The sequence below is a fragment of the Ascoidea rubescens genome (genome assembly GCF_001661345.1).
Source record: "Ascoidea rubescens DSM 1968 unplaced genomic scaffold ASCRUscaffold_1, whole genome shotgun sequence".
Classification (NCBI taxonomy): domain Eukaryota; kingdom Fungi; phylum Ascomycota; class Saccharomycetes; order Ascoideales; family Ascoideaceae; genus Ascoidea; species Ascoidea rubescens.
This window is the reverse complement of record NW_017962913.1, coordinates 2,127,153-2,145,954: the sequence shown is the minus strand read 5'-3', so window position 1 is coordinate 2,145,954 and position 18,802 is coordinate 2,127,153. Positions and strand designations below refer to the sequence as shown.

At 31.9% G+C, this 18,802-nt stretch overlaps 9 protein-coding genes across 9 annotated transcripts; 4 read left to right on the top strand and 5 right to left on the bottom strand.

Moving 5' to 3' along the window:
- Window positions 1-183: 183 nt before the first annotated feature.
- Window positions 184-2,304, top strand: NCP1 (NADPH--hemoprotein reductase; the record flags this gene model as incomplete). The annotated part of the gene is made up of 1 exon (XM_020190096.1): window positions 184-2,304. One exon carries the CDS (start codon window positions 184-186, stop codon window positions 2,302-2,304), a length of 2,121 nt encoding a protein of 706 aa, XP_020050393.1.
- On the bottom strand, window positions 2,063-3,209 carry TMH18 (Tmh18p). The gene is made up of 2 exons (XM_020192439.1): window positions 2,950-3,209; window positions 2,063-2,887 (listed from the first exon to the last, which is right to left on the bottom strand). The coding sequence occupies exons 1-2, from the start codon at window positions 3,003-3,005 to the stop codon at window positions 2,431-2,433; spliced, it is 513 nt and encodes a 170-aa protein (XP_020050392.1). The 5' UTR covers window positions 3,006-3,209; the 3' UTR covers window positions 2,063-2,430.
- A 464-nt stretch (window positions 3,210-3,673) lies between these two features.
- ASCRUDRAFT_79013 (uncharacterized protein) lies at window positions 3,674-3,892 on the bottom strand (the record flags this gene model as incomplete). The annotated part of the gene is made up of 1 exon (XM_020194329.1): window positions 3,674-3,892. One exon carries the CDS (start codon window positions 3,890-3,892, stop codon window positions 3,674-3,676), a length of 219 nt encoding a protein of 72 aa, XP_020050391.1.
- A 639-nt stretch (window positions 3,893-4,531) lies between these two features.
- On the bottom strand, window positions 4,532-6,342 carry RPL11A (60S ribosomal protein uL5). Its single transcript, XM_020192438.1, has 2 exons — window positions 6,210-6,342; window positions 4,532-5,249 (listed from the first exon to the last, which is right to left on the bottom strand). Exons 1-2 carry the CDS (start codon window positions 6,210-6,212, stop codon window positions 4,728-4,730), a joined length of 525 nt encoding a protein of 174 aa, XP_020050390.1. The 5' UTR covers window positions 6,213-6,342; the 3' UTR covers window positions 4,532-4,727.
- Window positions 6,343-6,666: 324 nt separating this feature from the next.
- ASCRUDRAFT_73781 (2,3-butanediol dehydrogenase) lies at window positions 6,667-8,201 on the bottom strand. Its single transcript, XM_020192437.1, has one exon. The coding sequence runs from the start codon at window positions 8,017-8,019 to the stop codon at window positions 6,805-6,807; it is 1,215 nt and encodes a 404-aa protein (XP_020050389.1). The 5' UTR covers window positions 8,020-8,201; the 3' UTR covers window positions 6,667-6,804.
- Window positions 8,202-10,208: 2,007 nt separating this feature from the next.
- ASCRUDRAFT_79010 (leucine-rich repeat domain-containing protein) lies at window positions 10,209-11,768 on the top strand (the record flags this gene model as incomplete). The annotated part of the gene is made up of 1 exon (XM_020194328.1): window positions 10,209-11,768. The coding sequence occupies one exon, from the start codon at window positions 10,209-10,211 to the stop codon at window positions 11,766-11,768; it is 1,560 nt and encodes a 519-aa protein (XP_020050388.1).
- Window positions 11,769-14,050: 2,282 nt separating this feature from the next.
- ASCRUDRAFT_29893 (2,3-butanediol dehydrogenase) lies at window positions 14,051-15,244 on the top strand (the record flags this gene model as incomplete). The annotated part of the gene is made up of 1 exon (XM_020190148.1): window positions 14,051-15,244. The coding sequence occupies one exon, from the start codon at window positions 14,051-14,053 to the stop codon at window positions 15,242-15,244; it is 1,194 nt and encodes a 397-aa protein (XP_020050387.1).
- A 623-nt stretch (window positions 15,245-15,867) lies between these two features.
- ASCRUDRAFT_68105 (uncharacterized protein) lies at window positions 15,868-17,325 on the top strand (the record flags this gene model as incomplete). The annotated part of the gene is made up of 1 exon (XM_020191481.1): window positions 15,868-17,325. The coding sequence occupies one exon, from the start codon at window positions 15,868-15,870 to the stop codon at window positions 17,323-17,325; it is 1,458 nt and encodes a 485-aa protein (XP_020050386.1).
- On the bottom strand, window positions 17,233-18,539 carry ASCRUDRAFT_73778 (glucose-6-phosphate 1-epimerase). The gene has a single exon (XM_020192435.1). It carries the CDS (start codon window positions 18,483-18,485, stop codon window positions 17,586-17,588), a length of 900 nt encoding a protein of 299 aa, XP_020050385.1. The 5' UTR covers window positions 18,486-18,539; the 3' UTR covers window positions 17,233-17,585.
- Between the last annotated feature and the right edge of the window lie 263 nt (window positions 18,540-18,802).

Below are 18,802 nucleotides of genomic sequence, written 5' to 3'. Positions count from 1 at the left end.
AACTGCTTTTTTGAGTCAAAACATCCGATTTTTAAATGCACCTTCTAAACGAGTTACGACTCTTAGAACTGCCTCATTCATCGACTGAAACATTCTTTATTCCTCTATAACATGTTGATTATGTTTCTCTTTCTGCTTCTTTCACTCTTCACTCTTTGTTTTTGGTTCTAAATCTCTTTGCTCATGGCGTTAGACACAATAGATATCGGAGTGCTTGTTGCTATTGGAATAATCAGTTTGACATACTTCACCAAGGGAAAGTTGTGGTCGAAGGGCACACTAGCTGATCCGTTTTCATCTGAGAATACCAACTTGATTAACTCAAATGGTTCTGATGGATCAGATTTAGTTGAAAAATTAAAGTCATCAAACCATAAGGCTGTTGTGATTTACGGTTCGCAAACTGGTACCGCCGAAGATTACGCCTCGAAGTTCGCCAAAGAGTTTCAATCCAAATTCAAGATTTCCACTTTGCTTGTGGACATTGAAGATTACGAATTGAACAATCTCAACGAGATTCCCAGGGATGTGTTGATTTTCTTTTTCATGGCCACTTATGGTGAAGGTGAATTTACAGATTCGGCAGCTGAATTCGGCGAGTATTTGGAATCAGAACTATCCGAAACCTTCGATGATGATGATGGTGATGAAAGTGAAAAATTATTGTCAAACTTGAATTATTCAGTTTTTGGATTGGGTAACTCTACATATGAATTCTATAATGAGGTTGGTAATAAAGTCAACAAGATATTATCAAAAAATGGAGCAAAATTAGTCGCACCATATGGACAAGGAGATGATGGACAAGGTTCAATGGATGAGGATTATTTAGCGTGGAAAGAAAATTGTTTCGAATCATTGAAAAATTCATTATCATTAGTTGAACATGACTCAACATACCAACCTTCAGTTTCAATAATTCCAACTTCTGGTGATTTTGATATTAGTAAAGTATTTCTTGGTGAGCCCGATAAATTCTACTTGAATGAAAATGAGGATTCTGACTCGCTTTCATTAGGACCATTTGACCACACTCATCCTTATTTGGCGCCAGTTTCATTTTCGAAGCAGTTGTTTTCAAAGGATTCCAACCGCCATTGCGTTCATGCTGAATTTGATTTATCCAAGTCCAATTTACGATATTCAACTGGAGACCATTTAGCATTATGGCCATCGAATCCAGATCAAGAAGTGCTAAACTTTTACAAGGCATTTGATTTAAGTAAAGAAAAATTGGAGAAACCATTTGATATAAAACCGTTAGATTCAACTACAATCATCTCCTTTCCCACACCAACAACTATGGAGGCACTTGTACGTTATCATTTGGAGATTACTGGATCAGTTTCAAGACAATTTTTAAAGTCAATTTCCATTTTTGCACCAAATGAGGAATCAAGGAGTAAAGCCAACTTACTATCGAGCAACAAAGAGGAATTTTCCAATGAAATCACATCAAATAAATTGAACATATCAGATACTTTATTAAAGATTTCCAATAATGTTGCGTGGACGAAAGTTCCATTTGAGTTTTTAATTGAGTCAATTCAACATATACAACCAAGATACTATTCTATATCATCGTCTTCCTTATCTGAAAAGAAAATTGCACACATTACAGCGGTAGTAGAAGAGGAAACTACAGCGGTTAAAAATGTTGTTGGAGTTGCTACCAATTTATTATTGAATGTTGAGGTGAATCAAAACAAGTTAAAAAATGAAGATAGTTTAGTGAAACCATTAGTGACATATGATTTGAATGGACCCAGGAATAAGTTTCAAGATTTCAAATTGCCTATTCATATTCGTAGATCAACATTTAAATTGCCAGTTAAACCAGGCACTCCAATAATTTTAGTTGGACCAGGAACAGGAGTTGCGCCAATGAGAGGATTTGTTCGTGAAAGGGTTCAGCAGTTTAAGAATGGGGTCAAAGTTGGAAAAATATTGTTGTTTTATGGATGCAGAAATTCAAATGAAGATTTCTTGTATAAGGAAGAATGGGCAGAGTATAAGAATGTTTTGGGAGACTTGTTCGAGATGGTTACAGCCTTTTCAAGGGAAGATGCTAATAAGAAGGTGTATGTTCAAAATCGAATGGAAGAGTACAGTTCAAAGATCAATGAGTATATAAGTGAAGCTGGATATATTTATGTTTGTGGGGATGCATCGAGAATGGCAAGAGATGTTCAAAATACGTTCATTAAGATTATTATAAAAGAAAGAAAGTTCAATGAAGTCATTGCAACTGAGATGATTAGAAATTTTAAGACCAATAACAAATATCAAGAAGATGTCTGGTGATTTAATGATTAGATTCATTTTCATAAATTCTTTATGAATTGTTAATAAATTATTTATAAATTATTTCTTGTTTCTTTTTCTTTGTTATATATATGTATATATAGACATTGATAGATAGGGAAAAAATTAGATACCTTTTGGAATCAAGTTAATTAAACCGCTAGTCATTTGAAAGCCATAAACAGTTAAGGCAACAGAACTAAACAAGTTGAATAATAGACTCAAGCCATGGGCTTTACCGAATTCTTTGTTAAGAAGCTGCATTTCGACAGATACATTGCCTTCACTGTCCTTGTCCTTGCCACCAACTTCTAGAGCATTTCTTTTTGTTTTAACAGATTGGTTCCAGCCCAAGAGATGGAAGGAGTTGATGGCGCCTGAAAGGGAGGCAACAGATAGAGAAGCTATCGCATAGTTGGATATGGGAAATGGAGCAGATAGGCCCAATAGAATTGGAACAACAGTTTGAGCTTTGAAATATGGAGGAAGAATCAAACCAGCAAAGATACCAAATTCCTTTCGTGGCAAGGCCTTGAAAACCAATGGAGCAGTCAAATAAGAGTGGAAGATAGAAGAGCCCCACCTAGAGGGAGAAATGTGTTAGCAGGAGAAAGGCATAGCTATGAGAAAGGCATTGATACATACATTAAAGAGTAGAGCAAAACATGGTAAGGAGCGATGGTGCCAGCAATACCTAGCATTTTGAGAGTAAGAATAGAGATGACGAAAAGAAGAGTGAATGTGAAGAGAATCTTGGAGAGAAGAAGGAACAAGTTGAGAAGAACAACAATAAACAAGAGAACGAGGTGGTTGAGAAGAACAATAATAAACAGGAGAAGATGGTGGATGGTGAAAGTATCGGAGTGAATAATAAGAGCCTAATTCGATAAGTGGTGCAATCAAAGCGAATTTATACAAAAGCCAAAAGCCAATTCAGCAGAGTGAAACGGAGTTCAGTTGAAGCTTTTTGGAAATTAGTGAAGTGTTTAAACAGCCCAAGGCTTCGTGGCTGGAAGCAGAGATTAATAATCCTGAGCTGTTCATAGATGAAGTGACTAAAGAAGAAGTGGTTAAAGTAATCAAAGCAATTAAGGTGATTAAACAAGTGTTCAAAGCAAGGGATTATCGGTGAGAACTCAGCATTGGAAGGTTTATTACTCTAAAATATACAAAAAGATACACAACATAAAAAGATATACAACATAAAAGGATACAATACATAAACAGATCATCAGATCAAACAAAAACACATTAAGAAAAAACACATCAAAACAAAAGTATATTAAACAAAAACACTTATTGAACAACCACATCACCACTCAAACAAAAACAACCAAATCAAATCAAAACACCAACACTGTCTACTAAACTACTGCGGAATATAAGCTGGAGGAGGAATCGGAGGTGAGTAAAGAGGAAGAGGCTCAACACTGCGTTGGCTGTTTCTTCTTTCATTTCCATCATTTATGCTTCTGTTGTTTGTTCTATTGTTTGTTCCATTGATCTCATTATTGACTCTATTGATCTGATTATTGGGTGTATCGATCTGGCTGATTCTACCTATGTTTCTCACATGCCTCCCAGACATTGTTTGCTCCTCATCCCTTCTCTTTCTTCTTTTAACTACAATCAAACAAACTTTAATAAAAAACATCATTATCACTGCAAATACTATGACAAAAAAACCTGGAAATTTCCGGAACATTCTTTATTACTCTCTTGTGAAAACTTTAATTTTGTTCTTCTGCTTTCAAGACCTGGAATCTGCACAGAATTTATACCTTTTCTCTATTGGATCTGCTTTCAAGCTTTTGTACATTGTAACTTCCATTTCGTAATATTCTGCTACTTTCAAGTCCAGAACAACAATAAGCCTTGCTTGATCTAATTTAACTTGATTGAGTTCTAACAATGTTCGACGACAGCCGTTTTATTATGCGTGATCGATCAAAGATCTGTACTCAACACCTTCATTTGAACACTTTTCAGTCCTCTTTTTTGGATGCACAGCGTTTTTTTTGAATAGCTTTTCATTATATCAATGAGCGTTTTAGGCAACTCTTACAGCCTGTCTTACGACAAAAACCATACCTCTTCTATACCCCCTTTGAGTTTGGTCTCTATTTGATTTATTGTGTCATGGGTATTCTTATCAATGCTTAGAAACACAACCTCTCCAACTCTTATTTTCTTATTTGTACGTTATTATGTATTGTTACAGCGTGGCGCCTTGCATTGTCACTTTCTTATCACGATTATACAGTTTTCATAATATAATATTAGTGCTATCTAAACTAAATTAAATGAAATGAAATTAAATTACTCTTATCTAATAAATCAAAATTCGCGCCCTTAGTGTGGAATAAAATTTATTAAATATACTAATTTTATGGTGTTTATTAATTAATTTTATTACATTAAACTCATTTATTTAAAACATCAGCATCATATTTTTCCTTAAACCATTTGATAGAATCGTCTTTAGTGATCTTATGAGAAAGACCAACCTTGGCTTTGCAATGTTTCTTTCTGGCAACACGAAATCCAGGTCTGCCCATAACAACGTAGAAATCCATACCGTAAATTCCAATACTTGGGTCGTATTTAATACCTAAATCAATATGTTCGTCAATACCGAATCCAAAGTTTCCAGTCTCTGAAAAATTCCTATTTCTCAATTGGTATTCTTTGACTTTTAATCCACGTTCCAAGATTTCTTCAGCTTTTGGGCCTCTAATTGTGACATGAACTGCAATTTTTTCATTACGACGAATACCAAAGGTTCTAACTGTAAATCTAGCCTTTGATTGAACTGGGGTTTGACCAGACAATTGTTCCAAAACTTTAGAGGCTCTGGTTAGTCTATCTCCTGATTCACCAACACAAATGTTTAAAACAAGTTTTTCGATCTTAAGATCTTTCATAGGATTTTGAGCTTTGGCTGACTATTCAAAACAAAAAAAATGGTTAATATTCAAATTCGAATCAAGTCTTCTGTATCTTGAAATATAATAAAACATAAAATATAATAAAATGCGATGAATTTCTTCAATAATTCAATAAAATATTGCTCATTCCTATTGATTTCTTTTATCCAAGTTTAAAATCACTAAAATACATATGATTCAATCAGTTACCAGTAATATGGTGCTTTTATTATTTTTTTAATATTCTTTATAATTCTAAATTTCATATCTTACTAATTCATTATATAAGTATTTTTCCCGCATATTATACTTGATTCATTGGTAGATACGAAAATGATGACCAATTTTAATCAGAAAAAAATCCATATCCACTTTATTTATTCAATTTCTCTTCACATTTTATTCAAGACTTCTGTATATATTGATGAATTTTTGAAAAATATTAGATTAAATGAGTTTGATTATATATACTATAGTCATAATTTTCATAAAAATGCCAATTATTTGTATTTTAATTTAAAGTTTTTTTAAACAAAAAAAAAAAATCTTTAAAAAAACAATATTTTAATTCAAGGTATTAAATTAATTAGCTTGGAATATTTATAATACCATTTTTTATATATTTAATAATCCAATATCCATTATTCACCAATTGATAGTAAAAAATCAAATAATTCTTGATTTTAATAAAAATTTATAAAATTCTAATAATCATTTTTTTTTGTTTATAAAACTAGAATTTCCAACTATGCCATTATTATAGTTTTCTTTCGGTAGATTTAAATATTTGATAATTATTTTAGAATTAATGTTTTAAAATAATAAAATTGCAATTATTTTTATGTTTTTGACATAATAGATCTCTGATTCCATTATATTCCATTATATTTATTGCACTTTATTATATTTCATTATATTTTATATTTCATTATATTTTAATCAATTTCCAGGATTTGAGTTATTTGATCATAGACATACCATTTTGAATATAATATATTATAATATTGATTCAATTTAATATTTTGATATATATAAAAATTATAAAATATAATCTTCAAACCAATAGATAGTTCAACTCTTTGTATTGCCCTTCTTACCAAACAGATAGGTGAGCTATTGGTTCAGTACTGTAAAATTTCAATAATTTTAAACTGGTGGAATCCATCTTGAGCTGAAAAATCATTGCCTGAAGTGGAAATTTGATACCGTATTTGGTGTACTGCCACACAAAACAGTGCATGAGACGTTGTGAGCGCTGAATATGACTCAATTTGACGCTTATAGAGCCCGATATAGAGCCCTAGTAATATTCATGTGAGTAAGCGTTTACAACCCCATATAGGTGGGTTATATTTAAGTTTGTTTATATGCATTCTCTGCGTATTATACATATTGTGCGTCTGTTACATAAATTACTGGTTTTGGTGATCGGTGCATTTTCCTTAATAATTGGTTGTTTATTATCTGTTGATGAAGAAAAAAAAGTGTATTGCAATGTTTATAGATAATGTCTATAGATAATTTTTATAGATAATTTTTATAGATGAGAATTGTATTTAATTACGTTTTTATATTATTCTTTGACAGCGTCACCATTTTCGTTAATTTTTAATGGAGATATTAAGATTTTAATATGTTTGTCTTTGTTTTGATATAATTCTTTAAAACCACCTTCAACACCATTTTGAATTTCTACTTTTTTAGTAATTAGTTTTCTTAGTTTTTCTAGTGGCATTTTACCTTTGTCCATTGCCTCGATAACACCAGCGAAATCTTCTACTGTGTAACACATTGAACCAGTTATCTTTTTTTCACCATTAGTGAAGTCCATTGGATAAAGATCGATTGGTTTATGAGGCCAAATAGCCAAGTTAACCAATTCACCCCTTGGTTTTAACACAGCTAAAGCAGTATCAAAAGTTATTGGGAAGCCTGAACAGTCAAAGGCTAAATCGAAACCAGCACCATTGGGACTTAATTTTTTTAATTCTCTAACAGCTTCGTCGTTGTCTTTGTAGTCAAATGGATTGAATGTCGTTGCACCTAACAAAGCGGCTTGTTCTCTTCTAACCTTTGCAGGCTCAGAGCAGACGATTAAGGAGGCGTCAAATGCTGAAGCAGCCAATATACAACCTAGACCAATAGCGCCTGCACCAACAACAACAGCGCTCGAGCCGGGTTTGAAAGTGTTGACTCTAACTGAATGGAAACTAACAGCCAATGGTTGGACTAAAGCAGCAACATCAAGAGGAATCCAATCGGGAACTTTGACAATATGATGAGCACCAACGACAACATATTCAGCCAAACCACCTGGATGAGCGCCTAATCCAAAAATAGCAGAATCTTTACAAATGTTTGTATAACCCAAGTTACAAGATTCGCATTCTTCGGAACCATGGGGAGATGATTTATTGACTAATGAATTGGGAAATCTTTTCTTATCCTTACAATAAATAGTTGGTTCACAGACCACATTATCACCGACAGATAAATCGTCTCTGATATTTTTAACGTTTGGACCAAGTTCGACGATTTCACCACTTAATTCATGGCCCATAGTTTGTGGTAATTTGATACCGGTCATTGGATGGCCAGTTTTCTCATCAATTTTGGTGAAAAAAACAGGACCTTTGATATACTCTAGTAAGTCAGTACCGCAAATTCCACACCAATGAACTTTTATCATCACTTCATCAGGATCATTGATGACTGGAATAGGAATTTCAGGAGAGTATCTCAAATCGTTTTTACCGTAGTATAATAGACCTTTCATAGTATCAGACATCTTCAGTTAAATAAATTAATAAATTAAACAAGCTGTATGAATTGATAAATATTGATTGCTATAAAGTGCTATAAAGTGCTGTTAATTGATCTTGTTGATTAATAACTGAGGATGTGCTAACTAAACATACCAGTTGAGAAGTAGAAAACAGTGGGTATTAAATATCATTTCCAAGCTTTTTTATGGTTGAATGTCTATCTTTGCTCAAACAGCACGGAAAACCACAGGGTTGGGTGTGGTAGGGGGGTGAAACAGCGCGCAAAGTTTTCCCTTCCAGACCCATTGTTTCGTGCACCCACCAGAATCGCACCTTGTTCTTATCAGAATCTCTTTGGATTTTGGAAAGCAGCACAAAATAGCATCTCTCCATCGTCTCAGTTTCATGAGGTGACGCACACACCCAAACGCACTAAATCCCAGTACATCCTCGAAATGACCCCAGCGAGATGCGGAACTCTAAGGGGCGCCGAGATACCAGCCCACGGTGGGGGTCCGTGCATGCTCCGTGCATGCTCCGTGCGTGCTCCGTGTGCGTTCCGTGAAGGACTTTCTCTGAGCTCCGGTGACGGCGCTTTGTGGACAAGCACATCGCCAAATGCAGTCTTGCGTTATTCTATGCAAGTTCTGTGCGCATATGCGGATACAGGCGCATTCCCATTAAATCCGGACCTGTGGCTCTCTTCAGTGCTAGATTTCAAAATAGAGCTCATTTCATGAAATTTTTTTGAAGCCTTTTTCAAGAACTCTTTCAAACCAATTCCCAAGAGCTGCTCTGATAATAAAAGAACAATTAGATCTGATCGGGCTGATATTGATGCTCGCTGTTGTTATTTCTGCTGGAACCACCCATCCTAAATACTGCTCACAACGCCATCTCCTCAAGTCTTAAACCCCTCTTGATGAATCACAGCTAGGTATCTATTGATATCTCGTCAAACTTTGAGAGGATGTTCTATCTGAACGATAATGCTCCTGCTGGAGTATTAGTATGGTACAGACATGTTTATTGTTTTGACCAAATACTAAATGCTGTTGGATGAGCTCAACTGCCAGTTGAAGTCTTCCCAAACAATTTACAACAGATAATAGGGCTATCTTGTTTACCGATCCAAAAAATGGTCTCACTACTTTAAATACTTGAAATCTACCTATTGTAGATAAAAGTGAATGATTTCAAATCGTCAAGTTCTTCTACACTTCCCTCTATTAATCCTTTTTTTTGCTTAAACCAAAAAAAAAAACACTATCTCTTGAAGATCTTAATTTCACTTTTATTTCAATCCTATTCTCACATTCAAATTCAATATCACAGAGTTCATCCTATTTTTTTTTCTTGGTAATCTTTAAACCAGAAATATCTCTTAATCATGAATTATATTGCAAACCTTCTACCTTCTGATATTATTCAATCTGTCTTCACTGACTTGCCACTAGACATAATCTATCTATTTACTTTATCCGATTATAGTTCTCTCATTCATATTTCCAAAAACATATTATTCAATTCAATTATAATCAAAAACTATTTCCATTCTCTGTTTTATGATGATTATATACAAAAAAATACTGTTAGCAAAAAAGTTAACTATTTAATTTGCGAAAAATATAAAGTTCCTCATATCAACAATAATCTTCATTTTTGTGATCAAACGTCAGTTTTAATCTTGAATATTAACGACGTTTTATTATTTAAATCAGAGCTATCAACATACACAAAATTTTTAAAACTCAATTTACGAATTTATCAAAATTCAAATATTCTACCAAGAAACCTCCACAACACATCTTTTAACAACCATATTTTATTTGCCTTTAATTGCTTCCAAAATCTATTATCTCTTGATTTAAATTTAGATCTTAATACCGAATTTGGCACAATTGATTCTGGTTTTGATAATGAAATCAAATCAACCAAAATTTTCAAATCATACCTGTTCCCAATACTAAAACTACTTCAATCATCATCCAGCTCTTTAATCAATTTTAAAGTGAGTTATTTTGATCCAAAGAGAAAATTTAAGTTTCAGGACATTTCATCCTATCAGAAACTTAATACTTCAATTTCTCAAATCTCAAATTTAAACTACTTGTCAATAATATATCAAAAATTAAATAAAATTGAAAACTTCTTCAATAATAATAATAGTATAGAACACAAACTTTTTACAAAAAATTTAATTTATTTAAGTATGTCTCGCAATAGAATAACTAAAATTAACAACCTATCAAACTTGACCGATCTAAAAGTCTTGAATTTATCTCAAAACAGAATTTCTAAGATCAATAAAAATTTATCAAATTTAATTAATCTAACAGATCTTAATCTAAGTCGGAATTTAATAAACAATATAGAAAATCTAGATCATTTATATAACTTGATTCATTTAAATTTATCATACAATGACATAACTGAAATTAAAAATTTGAATAATTTAACAAATTTAACCTACTTGGACCTAAAAGAAAATAAAATTGAATTAATCAATAATTTAAATGGTTTAACAAATTTAACTCATCTCGATTTGAAAAATAATATAATAGAAAGAATTTATCATATAAGTGATTTAATTAATCTAAAGTATCTTGATTTAGGTGACAACAAAATCAAATCTATTGAAAACTTGGATTCTCTAAACAATTTAACATATTTAAATCTTTCAGAAAATATTATCACCTGTATTGATAATATTGGTAGATTGAAATTATCCAATCTCAAAACATTGAATTTATCATGGAATAATTTAACCGTTATCGCTGAGAGATATCCCCTTGTATTTAATTTACAATTATTAGAGAATTTAATACTTCGACACAATAAAATTTCTTTTATTAGTCTAAACTCTTTAAACAATTTAAAATTCATAGATTTATCATTTAATGATTTTTCCAAAACAAATTTTTTTGAACAAATTTCAATCAAATATAATAGCAATGATAACAAGCTAATTAAAATTCGATGTATGGTTAATTTATTTGATATTATTCAAATAAGAAAAGCCGATACACAGTTTAATGAGTTAAAATATTTGGATTTAAGTTCGAATTTTTTGAAAAAATTTGAAATAGAGGAAGATTGTTTGACCAATTTAGAAGTATTGATATTAAACGATAATAAGCTCGAAACAATTGAAATTAAAAGCAGCAGAAAAAATACACTTATTAATTTTTTTCAACTGATTCAACTTAATAAGAACAACTATCCATTGAAAAATTTGAGAAAACTATTTCTTTGCAATAATTTAATTAGAGATGGAACCTGGATTAAGAACTTGTCAAGTAATTTAGAGGAGATTGATTTATCATTAAATTTATTGAAAAGAATACCGAGGTTTGGGAATTCCATTACACATGGGGATAATAAATTTAAAAAATTGAGAAAATTAGAAATGGCACAATGTTCTATTAAAAAAATGGAAAATTTAGGTGACTTAACAAATTTGAGAGTTTTAAATTTAAGAAACAATCAGATTGGAAAAATCGAAGGAATAGAGAATTTGTTAAAATTAGGTCATTTGAATTTACAATATAATCAAGTTTCACATTTGAGGAAATTCAATGTTAATAAACTAAATTCCTTTCTTTTCATTGATCTTTCCGGTAATGAGATTGAAAAATTTAGTTCAGATAATTTTTTTGATTCATTAGATAATGTTTTTATTAAGTGCAAAAAGTTGGAAATAATTAAGAACCATGAAAAATACGGGGAGTTGGTAAAACATTTGGTTGGAGTAGATGTGAATATTTTTTAGATTATAAATATAGTTGTAATAATATTTTATTTTAAAATTTATTAACTAATTTGATTAATTTGATTAATTTGATTATGGGTGCAAATGTAGTAATTTCCTGATTAGTTAAAGAATATAAGCAAACGGAGAAATGGAAGGAGATTTTAAGTTGGATTTGACACAAATTGGTAAGGAATCAAGAGAAAAATTATCCGTTTGATAATTAATATATAAACCAAGACAATTCTCAGTAAGATGAATCGTGAATAGATGCTATGTTGATAACAGATCGATAGTACATTGACAGCATATTTTTGTTTTTATTTTTATTGTTTTCATTAATGAGGTTTTCATCAATTGTATCAGCTATCCAATGCTAGATTCATCACAATAAGATACATTATAAAATACACTATAAGATACACTATATTGGGCAATGAAGTAGAAGTTCGGGAAATTTACAAAATTTCAACATATAATAGTCACAAGACTCAATTGATTATTAATTCACATAATTCACATCGTGTCTACTGCTATTCCTATTGCCATCACCATCACCATTACGGTTACTGGTATCAATATCTTTAGATCTCCAAATATCACAAACACATTTGGATTATAATTAGTCAAAACTAGCTTAAGATTTCCAGCTCCACCACCAATTTCCTGATGACTCTCCATGACTTTTTCAGTGACTGTCAACATAACAAACTAGTCACTTCACTTCAAAGCACCAGATACACAGACAGACAGCCAGATAGACACTCGGTGATGCTAACCACACAAAAATCTGGCAACACAACCCACAGCTGTTTCCCAAGCAAAAAGACATCACCATATTTCTCTCCCTCCTATGCCTATCTTGCTGAAGCTCCAAATCCTTACCACTGCTTCTAAAATGCTTCCAACATGCCTCATAACCACCACGCGTCGCAATCTCAGGGCGCGGATCGGGGTTCGGCGCCATTTCGGCTGCTCATCGCGGTCCCGCCGCCGTTTTGTGCCGAAAGAGGCAATATTCTCTAACACATCCGTCCTGTTTCGGCTACTTACGGTCTACATCTGCATTCCGGCTCAGGGGGTTTCGCCCGAATTAACCGCATGCGCTCCCTAACTTCGCGCTCGCTTTTATCTTATCTCCAATCTGCTTTATGGTTTCACTTGTGTTGGTATCAGCTGTATCACTGGTATTGGTGTTGGTGTTAGTAGTTCACTGTTTGCTTGCTTGAAAGTCTATTTTGTCTTCTGTGCTCAATGTGTTTGACAGATTTCACTTGCAAGTTTCTGATTTTCCACTTCGAACTATGATTTCAAATTCTATCAGCGGGTTTCAATATCTGAGAAATTTCTAAAGAAAATCCTAAAAGAAATCTTAAATGAAATTGATTTAACATTACAATTTGGTATATTGTTAACTATTTTTGGCCTTCATTTAGCTGATGTTGTTAATGGTATTTTGTGTTTACTGACTTTTAAGCGAATTGTTTTACAAATCTCCCAAATTTAACCACAATTTTTTTCATTAAAGATAACCTATGGCTCTTGGTCTACCAGACTATGAGATTATGAATGTATGAATAAAAATAGCGATAGTGATATTTGCAATCAATAACCGAGAGGGAAATCAACAATTGGTTAAATTTTAAATAAATAAATCTTAAAAAGACAACATCAAATTATCAATTATTTTATTGAAATTCTAGCGATTCTATTCATTCTATTATTTTTCAACTAATTTAATCTGCTTTCCTAATTTAATTTGCTTTCCTAACTTAATTTGTTTTTATTTGGCTTGGCTCAAAATAATAATATAATGATGTTTATTGCTCTATAAATAGTTCGAATTTTGTCCTTTGCCTTTGCCTTTCCATTTATCCATTTTCTTTTTATCTGTATTCGTTTATCATAAGTTGTTTTATCTTTATCTTTATCATTATCATTATCATTATCATTATCTTTCTATTCTATATTATCCAATTTTCCACTATATTATATTTTATCACATCACATCATTCAATTAATTAATATTTATAATCATGTTAACTCAATCTATTCCTTTGACCATTTCAAAAACTTTCACCAATGCTTCATTAAATGAAGTATCAAGATTGGTTACTTACAATTCAATCAACTCATTATTTTCATACTCTAAACACTATCTCAATTCGAATTATAAATCATTTAGCTATAACCGCCGCTTATATTCATCTGAAACAAAACCTCTCTCTTACGCTACTGTTCTTAATAACAATAACAATGCTAACAGCATCATTGATCAAAGATTAGCCAAAAATGGCAATACCATGAAGGGTTTGTTATACTATGGCAAAGACGATTTGAGATTCTCAAATAAAATTCCAATTCCTCAAATTAAACACCCAGAAGAAGTTCTAATAAAAGTTCATTGGTGTGGTATTTGCGGTACTGATTTATTGGAATATTCAAAGGGTCCTGTGTTTTTCAGCAAATGTGGTCATCAACATGGTCATCCTATTAGTGGTAAAAAATTGCCACAAACTATGGGCCATGAATTAAGTGGTGAAATTGTTCAAATGGGTCCAAGTGTTCACAATATCAGAAGTGACTTGAAAAAGGGTGATTTAGTCGTGGTTGAACCCACAAACTATTGTAAGGATATATCAAGATTTGAATTGGAAAACAATCATCAACACAGTCCATGTATGGAATGCGAGGCTTGTAAACTAGGCCTAACCAATTTATGTGAACATAATGGGTTATTTGGTTTGGGTGTTCATGATGGTGGTTTGGCCGAATATATTGTCGTCGGTGCTCATCATATTGTCAAAGTTCCAGATTTTGTTCCAAATGATTGTGCTGCTTTAGTTCAACCATTGGCCGTAAGTTGGCATGCTGTTAGAGTTAACAACTTCAAACCTGGCTCAACTGCCATTGTGATTGGTGCTGGTGCCATTGGATTAGGCTGTATTTTATCTGCTAATGCCTTTGATTCATCTTTGGTGGTTTGTTCAGAACCTGCCAAAATTAGAAGAGAGCAAGCTGAATCGTTAGGTGCAGTTGCATTTAATCCAATGGGACTCAAAAATAACCTGGAAGCCATTAAAGAACTCAAAAAGTTGACTCCAGATCAAGCAGGTTTTGATTTTGCCTTTGATTGTTCAGGTAATTCTATAACATTTGACACTGCTTTAAAAGTATTAAAACCAAGAGGCACTTTGGTTAATCTTGCTATTTGGCCAGACAAGCCAATCAACTTTTTTCCTATGGATATGACTAGTGGCGAAAAGAGAGTGACTGGTTCAATGTGTTATACAATTGAGGATTTTGAAGGCATAATTGATGCAATGTCAACTGGCAAAATTTCCAAAGATCATTTGAAAACTTTAATTACTAAAAAAGTGGAAATCGAGAATGGTATCAATGGAGGATTTCATGAATTGATTGAAAATAAAGATAAACACATCAAAATTTTAATAACTCCTATGAAGATTAACGAAGATGGTGAAGCAGTTGATTGAATTACAAGAATTTTTTTTATATTCTATCATTCAATTCATTGATACACTTGAACACATCTTTATTCTTTTCACTTCTTTAAGCTAGAATCTTTTATATTCATTACAAACTCTTTGCATTCGAATTTATACTTATCTCATGAAATTTTTAGTACCTCTAATTTAATACACAACTTATGTATTTTTAGATTTTCATTGAACAGTAGAGAATAACTGAAGATTATTCAGAGATATGTTAAAAACTTGCGGAAAAAGGAACAGTGCTGAAACATCGAAACCGATCGGACCACACCGAATTATGTCAAAAATTTGGCTTGAATTAGAAATGTGTGTACATGCACATATATACACTAAAGTACGTTTAGAACGTCGAAATACCGGCATACCGAAATACCGAAATTGCATCTCCCAACCGGTCAAAGTCAGGACACAAATTTGGGGCAGCACAGAAAGTGGTTTATTTGATCCTCACACAAACAAAAAAGGGCCTCTATTGACCATCAATTAATAGTTAACTGTTATCAATTGGCAATTTGTTCACCAAAACATAATCGATTTAATTTTCTCTTTTTTACTTTCTTTGTTTTGGATTTGGTGCTTGTAAAACTTAGGGATTTATTTGGACAATGGATTATGTTAATACTGAAGATCAAAAGAATATAGCTGGGTTGTTCCTCATACAAAAATCGTTTAATATTATCATTGAGCCTGAACTAAGAAAGAAATCCAGCAATGATTTTGAGACCTTGATGAATTTTTGTCGTGTTCTTCTTCACAAACATCAACCAAAGCTTCACACCATCTTATGGACAAATACCTTATTGTTCTTATTGAATGATTATTATTCTAAATCTAAAAGAAGAAACATGGTGAAGTATATACCAGAGCTAATCGATTTTTTAAATCATTTTTTTCAAGAATTTAATCCAGATTTAGTTGATTTTGAAGCTCAAAACAGTCGCTTCTCACAGTTGGTTGAACATTATTTCAATTTCTGTTTACTTGATCAAAGCTATCGTGAGCAGGTTTTTCAATCACTATCAAAAATTGCAATTAGCTTATATACATATAGAGACAAATCTCTAAATCCTATATTTGCTGAAATCTATATTAGAGCTTTTAAATTGCGTGATTATAAGTTATGTTCAACTTTAAGCTCATTTTTATTATCAAATAATGAGATTGAAAATATCAGGTTGGGTCTCAAAAAAATTAAAGAATCTTCAAGCTCGGATAGCCCAGTATCATATCAAATTTCCGAAAAGGATTTAAGGCAAATGTTTTATTATGCTTCGTTAAATGAATTCCAATTATCAAATTTCGAAAATTCTAATTATTTTGCACTTATTTATATAAAACTAAACAATTTAGTTCAAATTCAGATGAAAGAAGAACATTTTATGGCTATTTATATTATAAATAATTTTCTATTGTCAAAAAATTTTGATTCTTTAATCTTGAGTTTAAAAGAAAAAGAGTATCCTAGAAACTCGTTTCAATATCATTTATCAATTTTGATCAAAGAAGATAACATTCAAAGGTTACTTGAAAATATCCACACCAGAAGTCCAATTATAACCATTGATGTTATATTAAAAGCAATCATCATTTTAATATGCCAAAAAAATTTTCTCTATTTTGTTAATTTGATTAATTTACCGAGGGTTTCTAATATTTTAAAGCAAAATGGGAATTGTAACTTAATTATTTCAGAAACGCTATTCAAAAAGTTTTTAATTGAAACATTGAGATTTAATTTATCATTGTTTAAGAAATTAACTGTTGATCAATTCATAAATTTATTTGCTCAGGTGTTTGGTGTTCATACCTCAACACTTGTCACACATTTACTAACAGTGTATTACCCAAATGAAGGCTTGACTAAAAATTGTAGCAAAAAAACTTTTGACAATGATATTGTTAAGTGTTTATTTATCAAATATTTGGAAGATATTAAAAATTACTGCGATATATCTATAACTATTGAGTCTGACCCAGTTGAAAATGAGACTTATATTCACTTGCTACAAAATTCAAAAGTGATCCAGAATTTATTGGTTAAAAATAATATAATCAAGTCCTAAAACAGTAGTCGATTAAATTTTGCTTCAGATTTGATTGGGATAATTAGCTATATTTAATGCATTGGTATATTCTTAGTCTTAATAAATAAATAAAAGGAAAAAAAATAAGAAGAAATCATTTAAACTACAAGATTGAATTTTTGAATAGACACAAATTATGATATCATTCTGTTGCTATCCTAATTTTTTATATTTTTATTATATAGAATGAATCTTTGAAATAGTAAAAACTCACGTTAATTATCACAATACTAAATAAATTAAACAGATTGTAGAGTCAATGGTTCGTTTCTTTTGATAATTTGACTTGCAGACCAGGTTTCCCCTGGATTTAATGTAACAAATTTTTTAACGTAGCCAGGTTCAATACAAACCATTTTTTTGAAACCATCTTTTGGTTGAAAATCAGCAATACTTGAAGATTTATCAACCCAAGGGTTCCAAACAACAATGTCAGGCAAATTCTCTCTTTGAATCGAGTGAACAACTTTACCCAATTCAATGACTTGCACCATTCGTTCTTCTGGGATTTGATTGTAGATTCTATCAAGTTCTTCAATAAATGTTACAGCCGGAGCTTTTTCTTCATAATGTTCATTTAGTAATTGGTCAAAACAATTTTCTCCAGCTAAATTGGACACCAAAGTATCTTCGATATCATTGACTTGTAAATAATTATGAAATAACCAATTGAAATCCCAGGAGTAGTCGTTGTTATTTATAACATCAATTGATGTTTTCAAATATGTGTGATGTAAAGCAATTGTTAAGATCAAAGTAAAATCATTGTCTTTGTTTGAGCCCCAACCTGAATATAGCTTTTCATCAACGTTTTCAGGTCCTAAACCAAATTGAACAGTTGGAGGATCTTGCTGAGTTTGACCTAAAAACTCCCAAGTTGAGTTTCTTGCAAAACCATGTTGGGGTAAATCTTTGAAGTCATCAGAATTATTTTTTCCAAACACAGGAAACACCAATGGAATACCACCTCTAACAGGCTTTGAGCCATCTAGTTTTGCTGCCTTACTCAACCATAATTGTTCGATATTTTGTGATTTCCATGAATAGACAGTTGCTCCATACAATAATATTTTACAAGATGTGTTTGGATCATCGGAGAGAGATAAAGTAACCTCAGTGTCAGTGAGTTGAACAGCCATTCTGGAGGAAAATAGACTAAGTATATTTGCAGGTGTGTCGCAAGCTTGCTGTATCTAGAAATGAGTTGTTCGCAAGATATATATATATAAAGTATCGCTAGCAGTCAGTGGTCGAGCAACTCAATTATTGTGAAGAAAGAAAGAATTCATTTTCCAAAAGAGACGAAAAGGTGAGAATAATAGACAACAGTCCCACATTGCTGGATCTTGCAACGCACCGAGATCCGCAGGATCCTCTTTGGTGGAATTTTGCATTCCTCCAGCACAAACTCAGTTTATTTTCCTTCTCTTCCTTTCAATGAACAAATTACTGTCAA

Bases quoted from the DNA above. Each gene is read 5' to 3' on its own strand.
- ASCRUDRAFT_73778 (XM_020192435.1), bottom strand. From the start codon at position 18,485: ATGGCTGTTCAACTCACTGACACTGAGGTTACTTTATCTCTCTCCGAT.
- TMH18 (XM_020192439.1), bottom strand. From the start codon at position 3,005: ATGCTAGGTATTGCTGGCACCATCGCTCCTTACCATGTTTTGCTCTAC. The intron at 2,888-2,949 runs GTATGTATCAAT...TTCTCCCTCTAG, and splicing joins GTTTTGCTCTACTCTTTAAT to GTGGGGCTCTTCTATCTTCC.
- ASCRUDRAFT_73781 (XM_020192437.1), bottom strand. From the start codon at position 8,019: ATGTCTGATACTATGAAAGGTCTATTATACTACGGTAAAAACGATTTG.